Below are 19,737 nucleotides of genomic sequence, written 5' to 3'. Positions count from 1 at the left end.
GGCATATCTCAACCGATTTTATTCATAGTTGGTACAAGGACATTGACTTATGTCATAAATATGCACGCCAGGCGGCCATTTTATTACGATTTTTTCATTTCATACGGTACATATGCATGTCAATTTGTTTCACGTCATGTAGCAGTATCATATCAATTATTGAAGTTTCGTAATTAGGCTGATTGTCAAAAATACTGTTTCAAATTTCATGAAACTTTGTATAGATTCTAAGCTCACATTGCTTTAACAGTGAAAAAGACATTTATTAGTGTCGTTTTAATTAATTTGTAATTACATATGTAATGAACTTTCCCAATTAGAGTGATATATCCACAAATACAACGTCAAATTTGATGAAGCTTGATACAGATGTTGATCTCATAGTGATGTAAATACTGCATCAAACTTTATGAAATATGGTACCGGTGATAATCTGTTAAAATGTTGTAAAATGTTTTGCAATATCCTGTAGATTAATTCCTAGTTGACTCATTTAATGACCTTTAGGATGGTGGCCTACATTGGTTTTATGTTTTCATCAGCATGGAACTCATTCTTGGCCATTGAGCGCCATCTGAATCAAAGTATTTTTATCACAGACATAATTAATGAAGAGGACTCTTATCCTCTGTGAGAACTTGTAATCAAAGTACCCACTAACAAGTGGGGACTGTGTCATCAACGATGACTTGTTCCACATAAAGTTGAATATGTGCTTACCAAATCCTGAAATTTTTAAGTCTGTATCTTCAGTCAAACTATGAAGGAATAAAATTTAATAACATGAACCTTTGGGATCAAAAATACCATTTCCAACCACCTTAAAACCAGTGAAGCTGACACACTCTTTTACAAAAAATTATCATGGAAATATATATATGTTGTGTTTAAAAGAAGTTTTGGGGTACAGATCTAGTAAAGTTTTGCCTATTTTATTGAAAAATGTGCCAAATATGATATCCTTGAAGTCCCTAGTCCAAATGTAACAAATTGAGAATTGCTGCACATTTTACCTGTGTATTTGTGGTAGATACATGCTCAACTGTAAATGAGTATTTGTTCAAATGAAATCAACATGACCAAATAAAATGCTAATGAGCAACAAAAATGTAAACTTAGGTGAGATTGTCTTGGCAAGGCAGCCAAATACCGTATTTAAAAAAAACTGTTGCATTGAGGTCCCCTTATAAAACTCGTATACTTATTTAAGTTATCCATAAGTCTGTAAATAAGTCTGTATGTAAGTTGTTTTTGTGGCAGATACCTACTTGTTTCGTTACAGACTTGTTTCTTTTGTCTATGGCCAAAGTTAGGTCTGTACATACTACTAAGTATGTGTATAGGCCGAAAAATGTAAATTAGCTAGGTAGGCATCGGCCATACAGACATAAAAATTAGCATAACTACTTAGCAATACATACTTAAAGCGCGTAAATATAAGCAGGTAAAATTGGTGTGTAAAATTTACATATATTAATTAGCACATATATAAGCAGGTAAAATTGGTATGTAAAATTTACATATATTGATTCGCATATATACATACTTCTTGACAATAAGTATGTATGTTCTTAAAAATTAGCATACATGGTGCATATATATTCAAGTCTCGATGCATGGAATCCAGGAATCAACAACAGTGATGCTGCCACATCTAACATTTTATGTATGATCATAATTATCATGCTTCTAAACTTGATATACCAGGTCAACAACTGAAAAATGGACAGTGATACCAAAGACAGAGGGCAGCTTCCAGCAGAGTTCATGGGACAGTGTACATAGTAGCCTTCCCAATACTTCCATCCATTACAAATTTACTAGGTTCAGAATCATTTTGTAATGAACTGTAGTGGATAGACTTGCCATGTAAGAAAATTAAAAATTAGTCTTACCTCAACATAGGGAATAAGACAGCACAAGAAGCAACAAGACAACACAAGAAGCAGTTCTCTGATGTCAAGTTTGCAAAAAAAAACCAACAGAACACGTCTTAAATTCTGCATTTGATTGTTCACATTATCAAAAGTTGTTTTCGATGCCATCCTTATGTTTCCAATCTTGTTCTGAAACTTCGCATTGGTCTGTTCAGCTTCTTGGCCCTTGCCCATAGATACACTGAGAATAAAAATGATAAATAATTAACAGACAAGGATGTCATTACATGTGAAAAGTGAAATTGCTTGTACTTCGTCGACTATCCTTAATATAAAAATTTATGGAAAGAGCATTCATTAGCTTAAATGAAATTATAATAATTAATATATAAAATAATTTACCTTCTGATAAAAACACTCATGACATATCTATAAATTATGTTTGTTGTGATTACCAAATCTTTGCTTTTCAGCCTCATTTTCCCCATTGATTAGTGACACACCATTCCAAACTACAACTACTGACTGGTGGTGATTGGGGTTCAGCACATCTCAAACAGAAGAAATGTAAATCCCTTTATAATATTAAAACCAGGTCAAAGTTTAAATAATAAAAATATATGAGTATCTGTTGTATATCATCAATCCGGTCAAAATTTTGAATCAATGAGTAAAAATAACAGATAATAGCCTGTCTCTATTCGTTACTACAACTCTCCTTGTAATTAACGCACAGAGATAGACAGTGTGGAGTAACACTTCACTGTCTATATTGAGGTACCAACCTCCATCGTGGTTTAATTTTTGCCAACAACGTCCGTTCGTTTCGTATACTTAAACAGGGTTCGCCAAGAATGACTCAATATAGCGTGAATAAAGAAGTGAAAACTGCGAAAATTACAGAGACAACTCGTGGATATGGCATATTGGAAATTACTTACCGAATTTTTAAACAATCGCTGCGGTCTCTCCTGCCTCCATGCTTCCATCGAACTATGCATATGGGTTGTGTTCGTGTTCTACGGGACGATATCGCGGTCGATCTCAGAATCGGTCATCCAAGGGCCATCAACGCATCGTAAACGCTGTTTGTTGGTTTTAAATTCATAGCTAACCTGTACATACCCTGAATGATTATGTCCTACGGTAATTTTACGCGAAACTGTATCAAAATCAGAGCGAAAGGAGGTGACGATTTTTCTCTCTCAATCAAGACGTCCTAATGTCCCACCAGTGCATATCAGATTTAATTTGCCGCTAAGGATTTGACCCGTGACCTTTTGGCAACTTGACCAATCATAAAGAAATCTCTACATGATCTACAATAATCTGACCAATCATAAAGAAGTCTTCACATGATCTATGACATCATCGGGCGTGATTCTAAAGTCTTGGGTCCAAAGTCTGACCCATGTGACCTACGCACTCAGCCAGCTAGTAATGTGATCGAACACAGCTGTATGCGAGCTCGTGTTTGAAAAGCTAAAATGACAGAAAATCCATTACATGTAAACCTTTACCATCACAACGCTCTGCAAAAACGTCTCTGACATACAAGTCTCGTGACTTTACAAACTTGGCCCGATGATGGCTTTCATCGCGCATGTCCGACATGAGTCGATGTTGAAACGCTTGGATAGGGCATCATACGTAGTCGTAAGCTTTCTATCTACTCTGTGGCTGGACTCGTAGTTCATGTTTGAAAGGGCCCAGTAAGAAAACACAAAAGAACCAGATATGCGTTATTTTTGAGTTGCAGTTCTTTGAAAGACTAGGCTTTTAAAGGGAAATATATACGTGAAATAAGTTCAACCATATTTTATGTTGAGCTCAACGTTCATTTTTCGCAAAGCGTTTTTTGGCAGATCGTCCATGTAGCCGACACATTAGCACAAACTATCTGATCGTTTTGTTTTGTTTTTCTGTAGAAACACTACGCTTTCAATGAGAACTGATCATTCGCAAAACGTACATAAAAAGTCAGTGATTGATTTTCTGTACCAATCAAAGTCAAATGGTAGTTTTTTTCACACAATTTGTTGAACTTGAAAATCAAAATCAACTATCACACATTTCCGAATATGCAGCGTATGCCTGTCACTGTCACTATTCTAGTATACTAGTGCAGACTTAAAATACGCGACACCGGCCCAAAACAACATAAGTCTGTAGGAAATTAAACGTAATTGTTTATTTTGACCAAGTAGATAACAAAATAAGTGGTTATGCTCTCCGGACGTAAAACGATTAGGTATGTATGATCACAAAATAAGTATGTATGAAGTTCCAACCACTTATTTTCCCAAAAATAGGTCGTTTTGGGTCGGTACAGACCTAATCACTACACAGGAACTACTTGATAAGTCCTTCAGTTTTCTACGGGTCACCACGAGTGAATCTACAAGAAGTGGTATACACATCTTGTGAACAACCAGCATTTCATATACAAGATTCAGGATAACATAAGTATATTCACAGAAAGTGTCATCTGTATAGACAGTATTGCTGCTTATAAGTAATCTAACAAGGTCAGGTTACTAATCACAAACTCTTACATCTATAGATGTAAATATGACAATTTTGTATGAAAGAAATGCTTGGAAATTTGGTTTTAAAAGTTTATTTTTTTTTCCATTGTCATATTGTATATTTATGGAATTGTTTGCTGTGTAAGTCAAGTAATGGCTTCTATACAAATTCCTGGTTTGATGCTTTAAAATTTGGTTGGACCTGGGCTTTAAAACAGATGTGTGATGCCACAGGCTCACCAATTATGATACACTAGGTTGCATGGTATTGCCTAAGTGTGTGTGATCAACAGTTGCAACAGTTGCCAACCATTTCATACTTCAATGGACAGTGCATCAAAAATTTTTCAAATGCACTTGATTATGAATATTACAAGCTCAAGGTCTATAAGTGCTATTAAATATTATGTATACACTCACTCTGGCTTGCCGCGTGTAACCAAATGTGAGCACAGTGTCTATGTGTCACTTTGACACTATTTTTTGATATTGTTGAAAACATGCAAATTAGCCCAAAAAAGGCGTTTTTGGTAAAAAAAATCTTCTTTTTCATAACCGCTTGTCAGACAGCTATGATATTTGGTATACAGGTCCCTAGGGATGACCCAACTTAGATTTGTTCAAATTGTGATGAAATATGCAAATTTGTATTTTTAAGGAATTTTTTTGTCATTTTTGGCCAAAAATTTAAATCAAAAATCAGCTTGTCTGACAGCTTTGAAATTTGGTATACAGGTTCATAGGAATGATCAAAATATGACATATTCAAATTATGATAAAAACCTGCAATTTTGTATTTTTGGGTCAATTTTTGTCATTTTTGGTCAAAATCTTTGTTTCTCAAAAGTAACTCATCTGATAGCTTTAATATTTGGTGTACAGGTTCTTAGGGTTTATCTTAATGTAAACATATTGAAATTTTGATGAAATCTTCAATTTTGTATTTTTGCAGCTAATTTTGTGATTTGGTCAGGCTCTCCTGAAATGAGTTAGCAAACATATTCTCTACATAATACAGGGGAGCTGACTGTTAGGCCACTTGGTTTTTCAAAACCGCTGGTCAGACAGCTTTAATATTTGGCATACAGGTCCCTAGGGTGACTTTAGTGGGATGATTTCATACATTCAGGAAATACTTAATTTTGTATCCATGTCTATAGTAGCTAAAGGGACATTGGCCCTATGTTTAAAATGTTTATGTCACACCCCAAGCAGCATGTTTTTAAAATTTCCCTTTGGAGATATTTTGTGACATTATGTATTGAAACAATGGAAATGTCAACAACACATAAAATTTGCTACCTATTCAGGATGCATACAGATATCTGTCTAGGCTGGGCCGGTTGAGCCTCTGAAGCCAGCTGAGGTATTTTCAAACTGTTGACCAAGTAAAAATGACATCAAATGTCCTAATTAGTCCCCATGCGTGTAGCGCAGGGGACTAGTAGATTAGGTTCTATCCTTCCGTCCGTGTATCCGTCTCCAATGATATCTTGGTCATTTTTAAAGCGATTTTAGAACAACTTGGCCTTAGTATAGTACCTATGACCACTCAATGGACGCCACATTTTTTCACAAAAAAATCAAATTTGACCACCAAAAATTCAGTTTTTTGGGCTATTCAGAACTACATCCTTTGAATCTGAATCCAAAATTACCCTTGACATCTGTTATTCAGACTCGTATTTCCTGAATCCGAATCCGAAGTCATGTCCATCCGTCATCTGTAACCAGCCATTTCTCAGTCATCAGAAGTGATTTGTCAACAACTTGGTTTAAGTATAGTACCCTATGGCCTCCCAATGCACGCCTGTTGTCTTCGCAAAATACCCAATTTGGCTACCAAGGATTCACATTTGGGCTATTCAGAGCTGCAACCCCTGAATCAGAATCTAAAATTGCCCTTAGTGTCTGGTTATATTCAGACATGTTTTCTCTGACGCCGATTCCAAATGAATGTTGAATCGTCTCCTGAACGTGAAAAGAAAAGGCACTCGATCTCAGTTTGTATCTGTACAAAGGACGTGCCACATAAATAGGTAGGTGTTTTTTTTTTACATTGGCAATGCTTCGCCTTTGTATATATAGATGATTTCATTCAATTGTTTAATGAGAGATATAAACTGGGACATGGCAAAGACGATCAATTGTGTCCTGAATGATGATATGATCCACAGTTATGAGTGTAGTGATACATAGCGGCCGCCGCGTAATATGCATAGAATGATAGGTATTCTATGCATACTACTCGGTGGCCGCTATGTATCACTACACTCGTAACTGTGATATGATTATGGAGCTACCAAAAGATCAACATGTGATGAGTGAGTGTAACTACACAGCCTGAAAACCATGTGCATCTGATGTCGACCTTTAGTTTTGAGATGTATTTATCCGTTAACTTTGGTAAAATCATGTTTACGTTTACGTTTCCTGACATCGTGGTTCAAAATGTGTACACGGTAACAAACTTGCTTTGGTAAAATCATTTTTACCTTCTCGTGTCTATTTATAGACAGAGAAGGTATTAGAGTTGAAAACCAATATGCTGCTGTCAAGAACTTCCGTCTGTCAAGATCCGTTGACGTCATGCCATTGTGATGGGTCATATCATAAACTGGTGGGGGTGTTCATGGCTCAGGTTGAGGTGTGGGAGAACGATTTTGAGCTATGACAAAAATCAAAAGGGACTTAGCGGCATAGCCACAGTGTTAAGCCTTTCTCCAAGGTTTCTTAGTTGACTACAATCTACTGTATTACAGACTACTGAGCTGACGTTAGGGATACTCACTTTGTGTTTGCTCACTCTGTGAGCGCTAGTGTTTGGTACTGAGTTGCGTGGATATCCCCTCATGGCCTCACGTGATCTGGGCCTGTTGCATAATCTGCAGAGATGATCGTATGCCTCCGAGTCTGAAAACTGTCATTGTGTAAGCCTGTCGGCATTTTCCTTGCATTTTTTCTCATTTAATTTTGCAAAATATCGGCGAGTACCTCAATATTTCAAGATAACCCTTTCTTCCCAATCGTTTCCTGGAGTTTCAGAGTCATATGAACGAAAATGAGTGAAAGTTTTAGACAGGAAAATCGGACGTCGGCCATGTTCAATGTTTACAGTACAATCAGAAGTTTACGTGGAGGAATTAACCAACAAACACAGGAGTGTTCATGATGCCCGCCCTCTAGAGGCAGACCCTCCTATATGAAGTACCACATTTGATGCTTGTGGAAAGCTTGACCACACAATGGAGCATTTAAACTTTTAGAAAATGACAAACTGAATAAGAAGGTATTCAGAAAATGTCAAATACTGAGGAAAAATGCGCAAATATTCAAAATAAACAGGTTAACTGATTGGTCAGCTATAAAAAACAATGAAAATGTTTATGATCAAAAGTTTTTGAGATGCACACATTTTAACAAATACAGAAATTATTAACATTATAAATATAAGACCAAACTATTTTTTCAGGGATGGGACAGGTTGGAAATGAGGGGTGAGAGACAAAGGCACTCCTATTGCTGCATGTGGATGCAGCCACACCATTTCATTTACAGCATACTTATTCACTGTGTTGTGTTCAAGTTCCATATTGTACTGACTGTCATACAAGGATAACATAAGCAAATCAAATCAAATTAGAAAAGGATCAATGCTGTTGTGTGGATTTTGCTGAACATGGCTGATATTTCGCCCTATATATTTGGTATCCAGCAAAGGCATATTTGATGTAAAGTAAAATTAACACTACATTGCTGACAATATATTTTACCGTTTCTGCATGAATTTTCTTTTTTAAATTATAGTATATTAGTACTTCAAACAGATTAACTGTTATCGTGATGTCAACCCATAATTTTACATCACAAAGACTGTAATTCTGCCAATTTTTTTTGTTTTTCAGTCATTTTATAAATTTTGCACTGCACAAGATGATTTGAACAAATTGCAATGTTTGAATTTGTAAACTCAAAGAATAAAAATCCTTTGGTCACAAATTAAATTATTTTTTGAAAAGAAATTTACTCTTAAACACTTTTAGCATATATTCTTTACACGGTCATGTATTTCAAGGAAAATATGCCTATTAAAAACAGTAATTTCTTCACTTTCAATTTTTTTTCAATACTATGACAATTATCAGCCATGAGGTTATACAAACACAAGACCAGATAAGCGTTTTTCATCATTTCCACAGGACTCTTTGAAAAATCCATTAAAAACAGTTAAAAGTGACTGGAAATGATCAGTTGGTATACATTTAATTTACAGATGCCAGGTTGTGTATTTCACATGCACTCAGGTCAGTAAGGAAGTGCGTCATTACTATTTTGGACTGTTAATTCTTATTTCTGAATTGTTTAACTTTTTTCCACATTGAACTATCTTTAGGCAGTATATACTGTAGCTTAGACTTTTTTTGATTGATGTATTTAATCATCTTTTGGGTTCTTTGGGTCCATATCCCACCTCATGCCCCTACATCATCAACTATTTACCAACAACTCCATGCCAACAACCAATTACCTGACCTGGCCACACATTAGAGAAGGTACAGCGTCATTGACGGTATTTTTATGTTTAGCTTTCCTACTATCCTGGCATCTTTGTTCAAAATGCGTACACACGGTAACAAATCAGCCCTACGAGTATGGCAAGAGTGTCCGGCTAAGCTATGCCACCTCCCATTTACTCTAGCTGACATACAAATGCCTAGGCCAAAAAGTGGAGATTTGCAGTCCCATTCGGGACCGCAACGATAACATGTGACGGTGTACCAAATTAGCAAATTGGTTCCTGAAACCTGGGTCGGATTATCAGTATGGGCACAAGATATGTTCAAAAAGGGGTTACAATCACAACAACATTTTCATTTACTTAAAAACAACGAAAAACTGCCTCTAAGCGGCAGATGGATCGATGCGTGCTGCCATTTTGATTTTTGCTATGCGAGATCAAAACAAATGAACATCGACTGTCTAAACCTTCCTTTCATGTGGTCGTTGATCACGGTTACACTGTGGGGTAGAGTAACCTTGACTTTAGTAACACACGTCATCCCATGGAAATGCTGAATCGGTTACAATGTTTTAAAAAAGATAACTTTACAAGGTTTAAGAAAAGATTCTTCGCAGTGAAAAGTTGTAAAGGCGTTAATTAGCTTGTACTATCAGGTCAAATTTAAAAGGTCCAATATAAATATGCATGGCTTCATCGTGTACTGTGGTAACATCGCATTTTTTATCAGTAAAAATTAACTTTATTCAAGCAGCTGATTTACAATCATGATGAGCTGCAACAAATGTTAGTAACACAGTGCCTCTCTATATCGTATGAATGATTTCCTGAACAATTTCTGGCACTGCAAAAGTTTTCCAGTTTTTTGGCTGACATCACTGACATTGTATGTATGTAATCAGATGTCCTATGTGATACATACAGCAAAGTTGCATAGTTTTAATATCAACAACAGATGTTTGTGACACACTGCCAGTCCATCCATATCATATAAGTTGGGCTTTTCTGATAGTAGAAATTGTGAATCATTTCCTGAACAATTTGGTTTTCTATACACAGTTTTTTAAAATTCAGATTTTAATAAATAAACCTTTCTGATATGTAGTTTTGCTCAAGCATTGTAAGCGTGGTTCAAATAATTTAAGGCCAACATACGGTAATGAGCTAAGGACAAAATGGATTTTCAAATAGTTTCAATTTTCTAATGTTCCACTTTTTATTTTTTGCAGATGTATACTCCAGTGATTGGTAACTGGTCTGGCTTGACATCCATACAAACATCATACAACACATACATTGTACAGCACAGATACCAATACGAAACACTACTCAAAGCATGAGTTTTTCCCTTCATCGGAGATAAAAGTGAGATTTGGCAAGCACGTCAAGTTAGTCACTGGCCAGATAAGGCCAAAAACAAGAAGTCAAAAACAAGGCATAACAGGAGATAAAAACTGAGGCATATGAGGAGTCAATAGCTAGGTATATAAGGAGTTGAAACAAGGAGTTGCGAAACACATGTCACTGATATAACTTGTCACTTGCCAAACACAAATTACTGACTGATAACACCAACAAAGTCAAAGAAACAAAGACATACCAGTATAATACTTCCTGTGTAAAAACTCTTCAAAATAAAATATACAACAGTGTGAGCTATTAAAAGAAAGAAAAGAATTAAAAGAAAGAATCTGATATTTTTCTTCACAAATATCTTTAATATGACTTTAAACATATCACAATCATAAGTCTCTCGTTGCAGCAGTACAGAACAAATTGTCTGTTTTCATTGTGTTCACTGTAAACATATCTTAAAAATGGCACAACAACAGTATTTTTCTATAACATAGATCATCCAAATTTTTTTGTGTAATCAATATATGAAAGCACTACTTGTTTTGGGAGGTGATATTGAAACAAATCTAAGCCCTGACACTGCGCCAGTATGTACAGTAAGGCAGTGATGATAAAGGTTATTAAACTTACTAGTAAGGCAACTTGCATCGGGGTCACCTACATTTCCACTCTGTGCTGCTGATACCAGCACACATGCATGCCAAATAGCCTAATAGCCTCAGCATATTTTTAAAAAATTGACATATGTTTTTGGAACAGAACTGGTATTGATTTAATTCTTTACGTAGGAAAGTCATTGTATGACAAATTGTATCCATACAGGCATTGTAGAGATTCATGTGCATATTTACAGGCAACAGATTTGAAAACAAGCTTTTCATTTGGACAGTGGCATTTTGCTTGTGATCCAACTTCATCTATGTTTGGTTATTTCGGGGATAACTTCTGTACAATTGATAACATCATTTATACATTATACTCTGCTCTCCACACTGCTTTTCAGATGTCCACACAGGCAATCCTTATCATCAAAGAATATGGCATGGCATATTCTAAGCAGAATGGTATTTTCTATGTACAGGGGTTTCATTAAGAGCCAGCAACCGGCGAAATTGACCGGTTACTCTCAAGATTTTGCCGGCTACTTTTTCGGAAAATTTGAACTCTTTCATGTAGCTAAAACATTTTTTACCTTCTGAAATGATATGGACAAGTTCACAATCTGTGTAATCAAACTTTTCAACTGCTTGAAACAAAATTAAGAAGGCGAGCGACTACTACGATCGTCTTGTACTACAACGCAGCACAGTCTTGCCATACTGCCTCAATAAAAATTGGAATTGCAACGGACGATGCTATTGGCTACCTGAATTGCTTATTCCTATGTGGTGACCTTTATATACGCCAATGAAAACGTGCATACTACACGTGTCGGCCGTCGTTAGCTCAACTCAAAATGGTCCGTGAACAAATGAAGACGGAAGCTATTGCAAGGTCAAACTTCGCTGTACGATCTTCGGTTTTGAAGTGGACCAAGAAAGAAGAAAAGGATAATTACTTGGATTTAAAAAGGATAATTACTTGGATTTAAACTGTTTTCGAAGGCAATGACCTGATTTTTTCTCACGAAAAAACTTCCCGATTACAGTTCGAATTTTAGTAAGCCGATGTGCGTTGCACTGCGGTAGGCGTAAATGTAAAGGTATATAACCAGCTAGACGTATGATATGTACTGCTTTTCGGTCTATCGACGCCAATAAGAACGTCGCCCTGAGTGGTTAAAATACGACCAGACCTCTAAATTCACTTCAAAAGCAATCTTCAGGTTAAATGCAAATATGAGTTTCTGAACGTACTTTTCGTATCCTATATCAAGGTTCTTACTTTGCATACCCATATAGTCAAATAACCTTGAGAGTCTTTAATTCTGTTTGCAAAATATGGTAATGATTGTTAATTTTTATCATCATTTTTATATAATTATCCTTTTTGCCTCCCCGGTGGTATTAAAGTTCATCATCTACAGATTCCATACAAAACATCAGAGTTCTTAATTTTAAGCATAACATTATACATTAATGAACAGTTTCTCATTTACTGTGCTTAAAATATGAGTGTTTCATCCAGGGTGGCATCAACAAGGGGGATTTTCCCCCTTTACCAGAATATTGGGGGGGGGGGCATTTCACCAGTTCGTGTGTTCTACGTGTACCTCTAAGGTGTGACTGGCACGTGGGGGCGGGGGAGTGGTCCCCCTTGACAAATTAATTTGGGGTGCCAACATTTCCACAGAGGGGAATCCCTGTCTAGATGTAACACTTTAATATTATCTACATATCAAATTTATATCATTAGTAATAGTGAATTATTATAGTTTACCTTCTAAAAGCATAAAGGCTCTAAAAACTTCAGTTTTCTTTGTTCAAAATATCGTTAACATTACCACATTTTATCATTTTTAATTATAAATTATCATATTTAGGCCTAATCTCCCAGGAAAATGGCTTTTATGATATGAACACAAATTGCCCCAGAACACTCCTGACAATTCTCCTGAAAATACTATCAAGAGACTGTGAGCTGTAGAAAGTGAATTTCAGCTCATTTGCAGGGTTTCCGGCCTTCGAGACCATCTCCCGACAATGACCGCTTTGTGGTCATGGCAGCTGCAAGCCACCTACTTTTCCATTCTGGCCCCCTACTTCAAAACTTAATGAAACCCCTGATGTATTTGATTCTCACAGCTGAATGATGAAGGCTATCTACACTACAATGGACATGCAATGCTAGTTATTGTTGATACGTTGACTGGGCTTTGTAATCATTTACAATATTTGGTTTGCACATTAACAGACGAACCTCCTGAAACCGTACCTTTCGAAATTACGTCAGTTTCTCTTCATAGCCTGACTATCATAATGTGTGTAGAGAATTCCAAACTTCCACATCATTTATACATGCTGACATCAATAGAGGATCTGATTTTCAATTCATTACAAACAAATGTGAAACAAATGTCCAAGCTCTAACAAGCTGCCCAAAAAATCATATAACTCACATCCAACAACCCCACCACCATGCCATCAATCCATCATAAACTCTCCCATTGCATACAACAGGAAATGCGGGTGGGGACTATGTCATTAACAATGACTTGTTGATAAACATGATACATATGTGAATCAGACATAGCTGCACTTCTGAAATCTGATCCACAAATAGAGTTAAAATCAAAACAGTGTGGCAGATGCAATGCTCAGTACAAACTGCGAAATACCAGCAACCAGCATCATACTACAGTATGTATGCAGTCATGGCCATGGATGTGAGCAACAGTGCATCTTCAGACTCCACATATGACAGTAGTTTTTCCCAGGATGATTGTGTTGTCTACTGTTGTTTGATTGTACAGCACGTGTTGAATATTAGTTGAAGATCAATGTACAGAGGAGAGACACATTGTTACAATGTAAAATTGAATTAATTTAAAATTTATTCATATTCAGCATGCAACAAAAATGAGTGCAAGTTACCTTGGTGACAGCTGTAGATGTGGGTTTGATTGCTAACATGGACAAATCAATCCCAGACCCAGCATTTGTTTTGCACATTCTGTAATTATCCATGGCCAGTAAGTTTCATAGACCATTTTTATGACAACTGGAAGTTGTGATATAGAGGTGGTTTCAACCGGTGTTTGATGTCGTCCATTTCCGTAAACGACAAAAAGTCAAAATCTGCTGAACAGACTGCGTTGATATTTGATACCGATACATAGACTGGTTCCAAGGTTCCAATTCCGAAAAATGGAGCCAAACGGAGCGCCGGTTAGATAGTTTTGGGAAATTTCTAACCCCCCTTTTTATCTAATTGATTTTAGGGGTCTTTCATATATGTAGTTTTGGAATGTACACCAATCCTGCATTGTGGACTGTTTTATAAGTTGTTGAACAGAAATGAGGTTTTGATGAATGTTAGAAATATGCAGGATGGCTGATTCGAAGTATAAGAGATTTCTATGCCATGGTCTTTTGGGCATCAAAAGCATTAAAAAAAACATATTTCATAGTTTAGATTCTCACTTTTGAGATGCACTTTTGAGATGACCCTAGGCATTTGTTAAGTAAACATCCTTGAGTCAATATACAGACTTTGACATTCCAGAGATTAAGTATCCACAACCTCACATGTTACAGTCTTTCACTACAATGGTATGGCCCAAACCCATTGTTATCAATGGAGAGTGTGGACCTGTCTACAGGAAATTGGGGTGAACAGGTTAGACAATGACGTTAAAAGTTGTAGGTTAGTTATCAAGGTAGCACCAGCATAGAGTCCTGAGCATCTGTCCATGTGTTCTCACAGCAAATTACAGGGAAAAAAATTATTTGAGAAGTTTCTCTCCTTTAAATAGAAGTATATTACAATTTAAACCTGTCATGGATAGATTGCTCTCAAATGATCTGAAACACAGTTATTGCCCATTTGCAACAAATCTATAGCAAGATTTATGTAAAGTTCATGAACTTACACAAGGTATTAGACAAAAGATGACCATGACTTTGCTACTTTTCAACATTTATTTCATTCAGATTTCCTCAGCTTAGTGTGTAATTTTGTAATCTTAATTACTGTCAACTTAGCTTTACTAACTTATTCTAACCTCATTATTCTTACACTAGTGTTATACCTTATAACCACAAAAGTTGTAGGTTAGTTATCAAGAAATGCATATATGATTGTCACTTAACAAACAATTTACAAATATGTCTTCTGCTTTTTCTCCATATACATATACATGTCTCTTTTCTTATAAAAATGAGCTTAAAATCGCAATGTGAAAAATCGTCTTTCAGCTATATGTTGCTCATTGACTTCGTGGTCTGTCTAATTCACAGTGAGTGTGGTTGTTGATAAATGCCGATAATACTAGGCGGTCATTATGTCCAAGCGCCATTGGCAGTATTTTTTAACATAATGACCATAGGTCATTATCACATCTGGAAGTTGTGATATAGGGTTAGCTTCAACCGGTGGTGGACAGTGTCCATTTTCCGTAAACGACAAAAAGTCAAAAACCGCTGAACAGACTGCATTGATATTTGGTAGAGATATTCAGACTAATTCCAAGGTTCCGATTCCGAAAAATGGAGCCAAACAGAGCAGCGGTTAGATAGTTTTGGGAAATTTCTAACCCCCCTTTAACTAATTGATTTTAGGGGTCTTTCATATATGTAGTTTTGGAATGTACACCAATCCTGCATTGTGGACTATTTAATGAGTTGTGGAACAGAAATGAGGTTTTGATGAATGTTACAAATATGCAGGATGGCTGATTCAAAGTATCAGAGATTTTCATGCGCTTTTGGTAATAAAATTGATAAAAAACAACATATTTAATGTTTTAGATTTCTCACATTTGTTATGACCCTTAACATTACAGACTTGATGACATAACTAGCAGTAGGACCTGTTTACTGGCGCATTGATTTAAAGACAAAGATCGTTTTATTTTGTAATAAGAACGTGTGATTTCGTAAAACATAGTCTATTAGCCTGGAAATGTGATTTTTGCGAATATTGCTTACCCCACTGACAAACAGTGTGGTTTGAAAATGGCTGGAATTCGCTACTTCGGGACTTTGTTTTCTGTGTGCATTTACTGACAAACTCCAAACCCGCAGCACCTACCCATTCAGTATTTCATGTACAGGTGTACCCAGAGATAGAGTAGTTTCACAATGTGCCAGTTGTGATCAAGTGCCATTGGCGCTATTTTTTGTCTTAGTTCAGCGTTCCAACCAATGCTTTTCGACTGATACAGAATTGTCAAATATAAATTACAAACCATATGTTCCTTTTAAAATTCTTTATCTTGTCCTAAATTTCTGTATGTTTTCTTAATTTACAGATTAATAGTTTGTAAAAGGAATTCATTTAATCATCCTGTTACAAATTCTGTCAGTCTTGCAATGAAAAGAAATGTTGTATTCAGGTAAGACTGTTTAGATTTCAGTACGAAAACATTCTGTCTGTTTGTCTGTCTGTCTGTCTGTATGTGTGTACATGTATATACATGTATGTATATGTATGCAGTGTTTTGCCAAGGATTTGAAAAGGTGGGACACAGTGTCCCATGATGGTTAAAACAGGGGGTCACTGAGTTAAAATAGGGGGTCACTGTGTGAGCAAATCTCAAGCTAAGCAAAGTAAAATCACCAAGGAGGAAAGGTATTGTGGGGCTGTTATTTTCCACTGAAAATATGATATTAAAATTTTAAAATTTTGAAATTTTAAAATTAAGATGGTGGGACCTCTCCTATAACGGTTTGTGACAAAGTGGTGGTATTTACAGGTTTTAATTCTGAAAATGATTTCATGCATTTGTCTTTTACAGGGATTCTTGCCAGTTACCACATTTCATGTGTTTAACTGAAATGAATCAAATGTTTCATGACACTACTAACTCCAGAACTAGAAGTGGTTGAAGACAGTAGTTTGATGCACATTGTAACCTGTTTTTTTTCACTATTGCCAAAAAGTTCTTTTAATTCATGCTCAAATGACTGATAATTTTCAATTTAAATTGCAAAAATATAGGTTGAAAACACCAAATATCTCAGAGGAACTCCTTGATCCGTTAACAGAAAATTGCCATAATACTGTTTTGACAAACTAGGTGGTTCTTGTTAAGATCAGCTACAATCAAGCTAGGGGTCTTGACTATATAAGGAATTCAGCATGGTGACCTTCTGGATCTCGATCAAGCTTGGCTTGCTACATAATGATCGGAAAGTTGTACGAGACTCTTTCTGGAGAAATTATTTAAAGCAAATTGCTACTTTGAAAGTTAGGGATTTTTTGTTTCAACAACATTTTGGGGTTGTTGATATTTTTAGTATCCGCAGAGGCAGACCGGTGGGGACTTATAGATTGGGTCCCATCCGTCTGTCCATCAATCGGTCAGCAGCCGTTTCTCTGTCATCCCTGAGCCAATTTTTTGTAAATTTTGTGCAAGGATAAAGTACTATGGCATACATATGCATGTCAATTTATTTAGCAATACGATCCAATATGGCCACCTCATGTCTATTTTGTTGTGACTTTTTGCTCACGTGTTTACACACGTGAGCATATGTTGCAGCGATGTCTGTCTGTCTGTGTGTCTGTCTGTCTGTCTGTCTGTCTGTCTGTCTGTCTAACTGTGTGCTCAATATCTCAAAACCAGCTCATCAGATCACAATCAAATCTGGTACATAGATTGAGTTTGCAAATGGCAAGAACTGATTAGTTTTTGGTGGATGTGGCTTACTTACTTTTTGCTTATTTGCATAATTAATGATTTTAGAAAATACGGATATATATTGAAAACGACTGCACACAATTTGATGAGATTTGCTACAAATGTTGATCACATCAAGACATATCAGCTGCGAAAGTTATTAAGGGGTGACGTGAAAGATAATTACTAATTTGCATATTAATGAAATTTACTAATTAGGGGTATATATCTGAATTTACTCAATCAAAATTGACGAAACGTGGTATACATATTGAAGATACTATGATTTAACATTAATGAAACTTGGTATGTACATTAAAGATACCATTATGTAGGCTAACATTATTGAAAGGCATTAAGCATTTTGCGTCAGCTAATTCCTAATTTGTGTATTTAATGAGCTTTCCTAATTAGGGATATATACTTTGATTTATTTGATCAAAGTTGGCATAACATGCTATGTACATTGATGATTATAGCAGGTTATACCAATATTGGAAGTCATTTCGCTCTTAAGTTTTCATGTCAGCTAATTTATAGTTTGCATATCTAATGAGCTTTCAAAGTTTGGAATATATAGTTTGAAGGACTTGACAAGAGGCAATTACACTTGCTATATAAAGAGGTGATACAGTGACAGCAGTCAAAGAAATTAGTTATTTCTATTTCAGCTAATTGCGTATTTGAATACTTAATGACCTATAGAGTTAATATGTGGTGAATATTGTTCATTATGTTGATCATAATACTTTCAATGAAGTTGCAAACATGTGGCAAAGGTTCAAATTTACACATAACTGCAATATGTAACGAAACATGTGAGCATTTACAGTTCATATCTGGTTTCATGTTTTAGTCGCCAAGGACACCGACCGGGGGAACTTATTTTTTCATGTTTTTGAACCATAACTCAACTATCCGTGAACTGATTTCATTCAATGTTGATACATAGATAAAGTACTATGGCATATGTATGCACATCAATTTATTTCCTGATATGATCCAATATGGCAGCTGGCTGGCCATTTTGTCGCCATTTTTAGCTCACATATGGTATACAAATGTGAGGTTATGGTATAAGCTGAATCAGTTCATTTGCATCCGATTTGCATGTCTGTATGTATGTATGTACATATGTATGTGTGTATGTATGTATGTATGTATGTATGTATGTATGTCCGTCCACATCAAAAACATCTAAACCGCAGCACCTACTGTTCTTAGTATTTGGTGTACAGGTCCACCTAGGGATGGAGATGTCAATTTGTTCAATGAACATGTCAGTGTCAAAAATATGCAAATGAGAGGAAAAAAGAAAAAACACTGCAAATTGCTAAAACATCTCTAAAAATCGATTAGATTGGGTTGAAACTTGGTGTGCAGGTTTCTTTAAGTATTCTAAATTAGGTCTTATAAATTTAGGATGAAATTTGCATGTTTCTATTTTGGGGGTAATTTTTTCAGTTTTTAGTCAAAAAATGTTTTTCTCTGAAACCACTCATCTGATTGCTTTGAAAGTTGGTTTACATGTTCCTCAAGATAACCTCAGTCAATTTTATACAAATTGAATTGAAATTTTCGTATTTGTAATTTTGGGGCAATTTTCCGAATTTTTGGTCAAACATTTTTTATTCAAAAACTACTAATCTGATAGCTTTGATATTTGGTATACAGGTTCCTCAGGTTGATCAAAATCAGTTTTATAAATATTGTGAAGATATCTGGAATTTTGTATTTTTGCTGAGTTTTTTGGTTATTATTCCATTTTAAGTAAAATTTATTCTTCTCTGAAACTGCTAGCCCAATTGCTCTCAAATTTGGATTGGATGTTTGCAAGGGTGTTACCCTTTTAATTGTTGAAATTATGACAAAATTGGAAATATTACTGTTTTGGGGCAATTTTTGTCATTTTTGGTCAAAAAATCTTTTAAAATATTTTCTTGTTAAAGCCCCTGGACAGAAAGCTTAGGTACAAAAGTCCTGAGGGATGTTATTAGATAAATTTTCTGCTCAAAGTGTTGGGAAACCCCCAAATTTTTATATTTTAGGTAATTTTTTCAGTTTGTGACCTTAAATGACCTACACCAACCCAGGATATGTTGTGAGAGAGTTTCGAAGGCTGCGAACATAATTTTGTCATATTTAAGTTCTACGGTAGATAGGGAGATGTTGCAT

The 19,737-nt window shown here is 35.7% G+C and overlaps 1 protein-coding gene across 2 annotated transcripts in view; it reads left to right on the top strand.

Annotated features, from left to right (window-relative positions):
- Positions 1 to 19,737, top strand: part of LOC139116311 (germ cell-less protein-like 1) — a 353,529-nt gene that overhangs the window by 277,654 nt on the left and 56,138 nt on the right. For both annotated transcript variants that reach the window (XR_011548279.1, XM_070678942.1), the window contains exon 14: positions 16,192 to 16,275. Coding sequence is in view for 1 of the 2 variants with exons in the window: in XM_070678942.1 (XP_070535043.1) it covers positions 16,192 to 16,275 (84 nt within the window). In the remaining variant the exon portion in view is untranslated. The remainder of the gene's footprint in view (positions 1 to 16,191; positions 16,276 to 19,737) is intronic.

This window comes from Ptychodera flava, chromosome 17 (assembly GCF_041260155.1).
Source record: "Ptychodera flava strain L36383 chromosome 17, AS_Pfla_20210202, whole genome shotgun sequence".
Classification (NCBI taxonomy): Eukaryota; Metazoa; Hemichordata; class Enteropneusta; family Ptychoderidae; genus Ptychodera; species Ptychodera flava.
The sequence above is the reverse complement of the archived record's forward strand: the minus strand, read 5'-3'. Positions and strand labels throughout refer to the sequence as shown.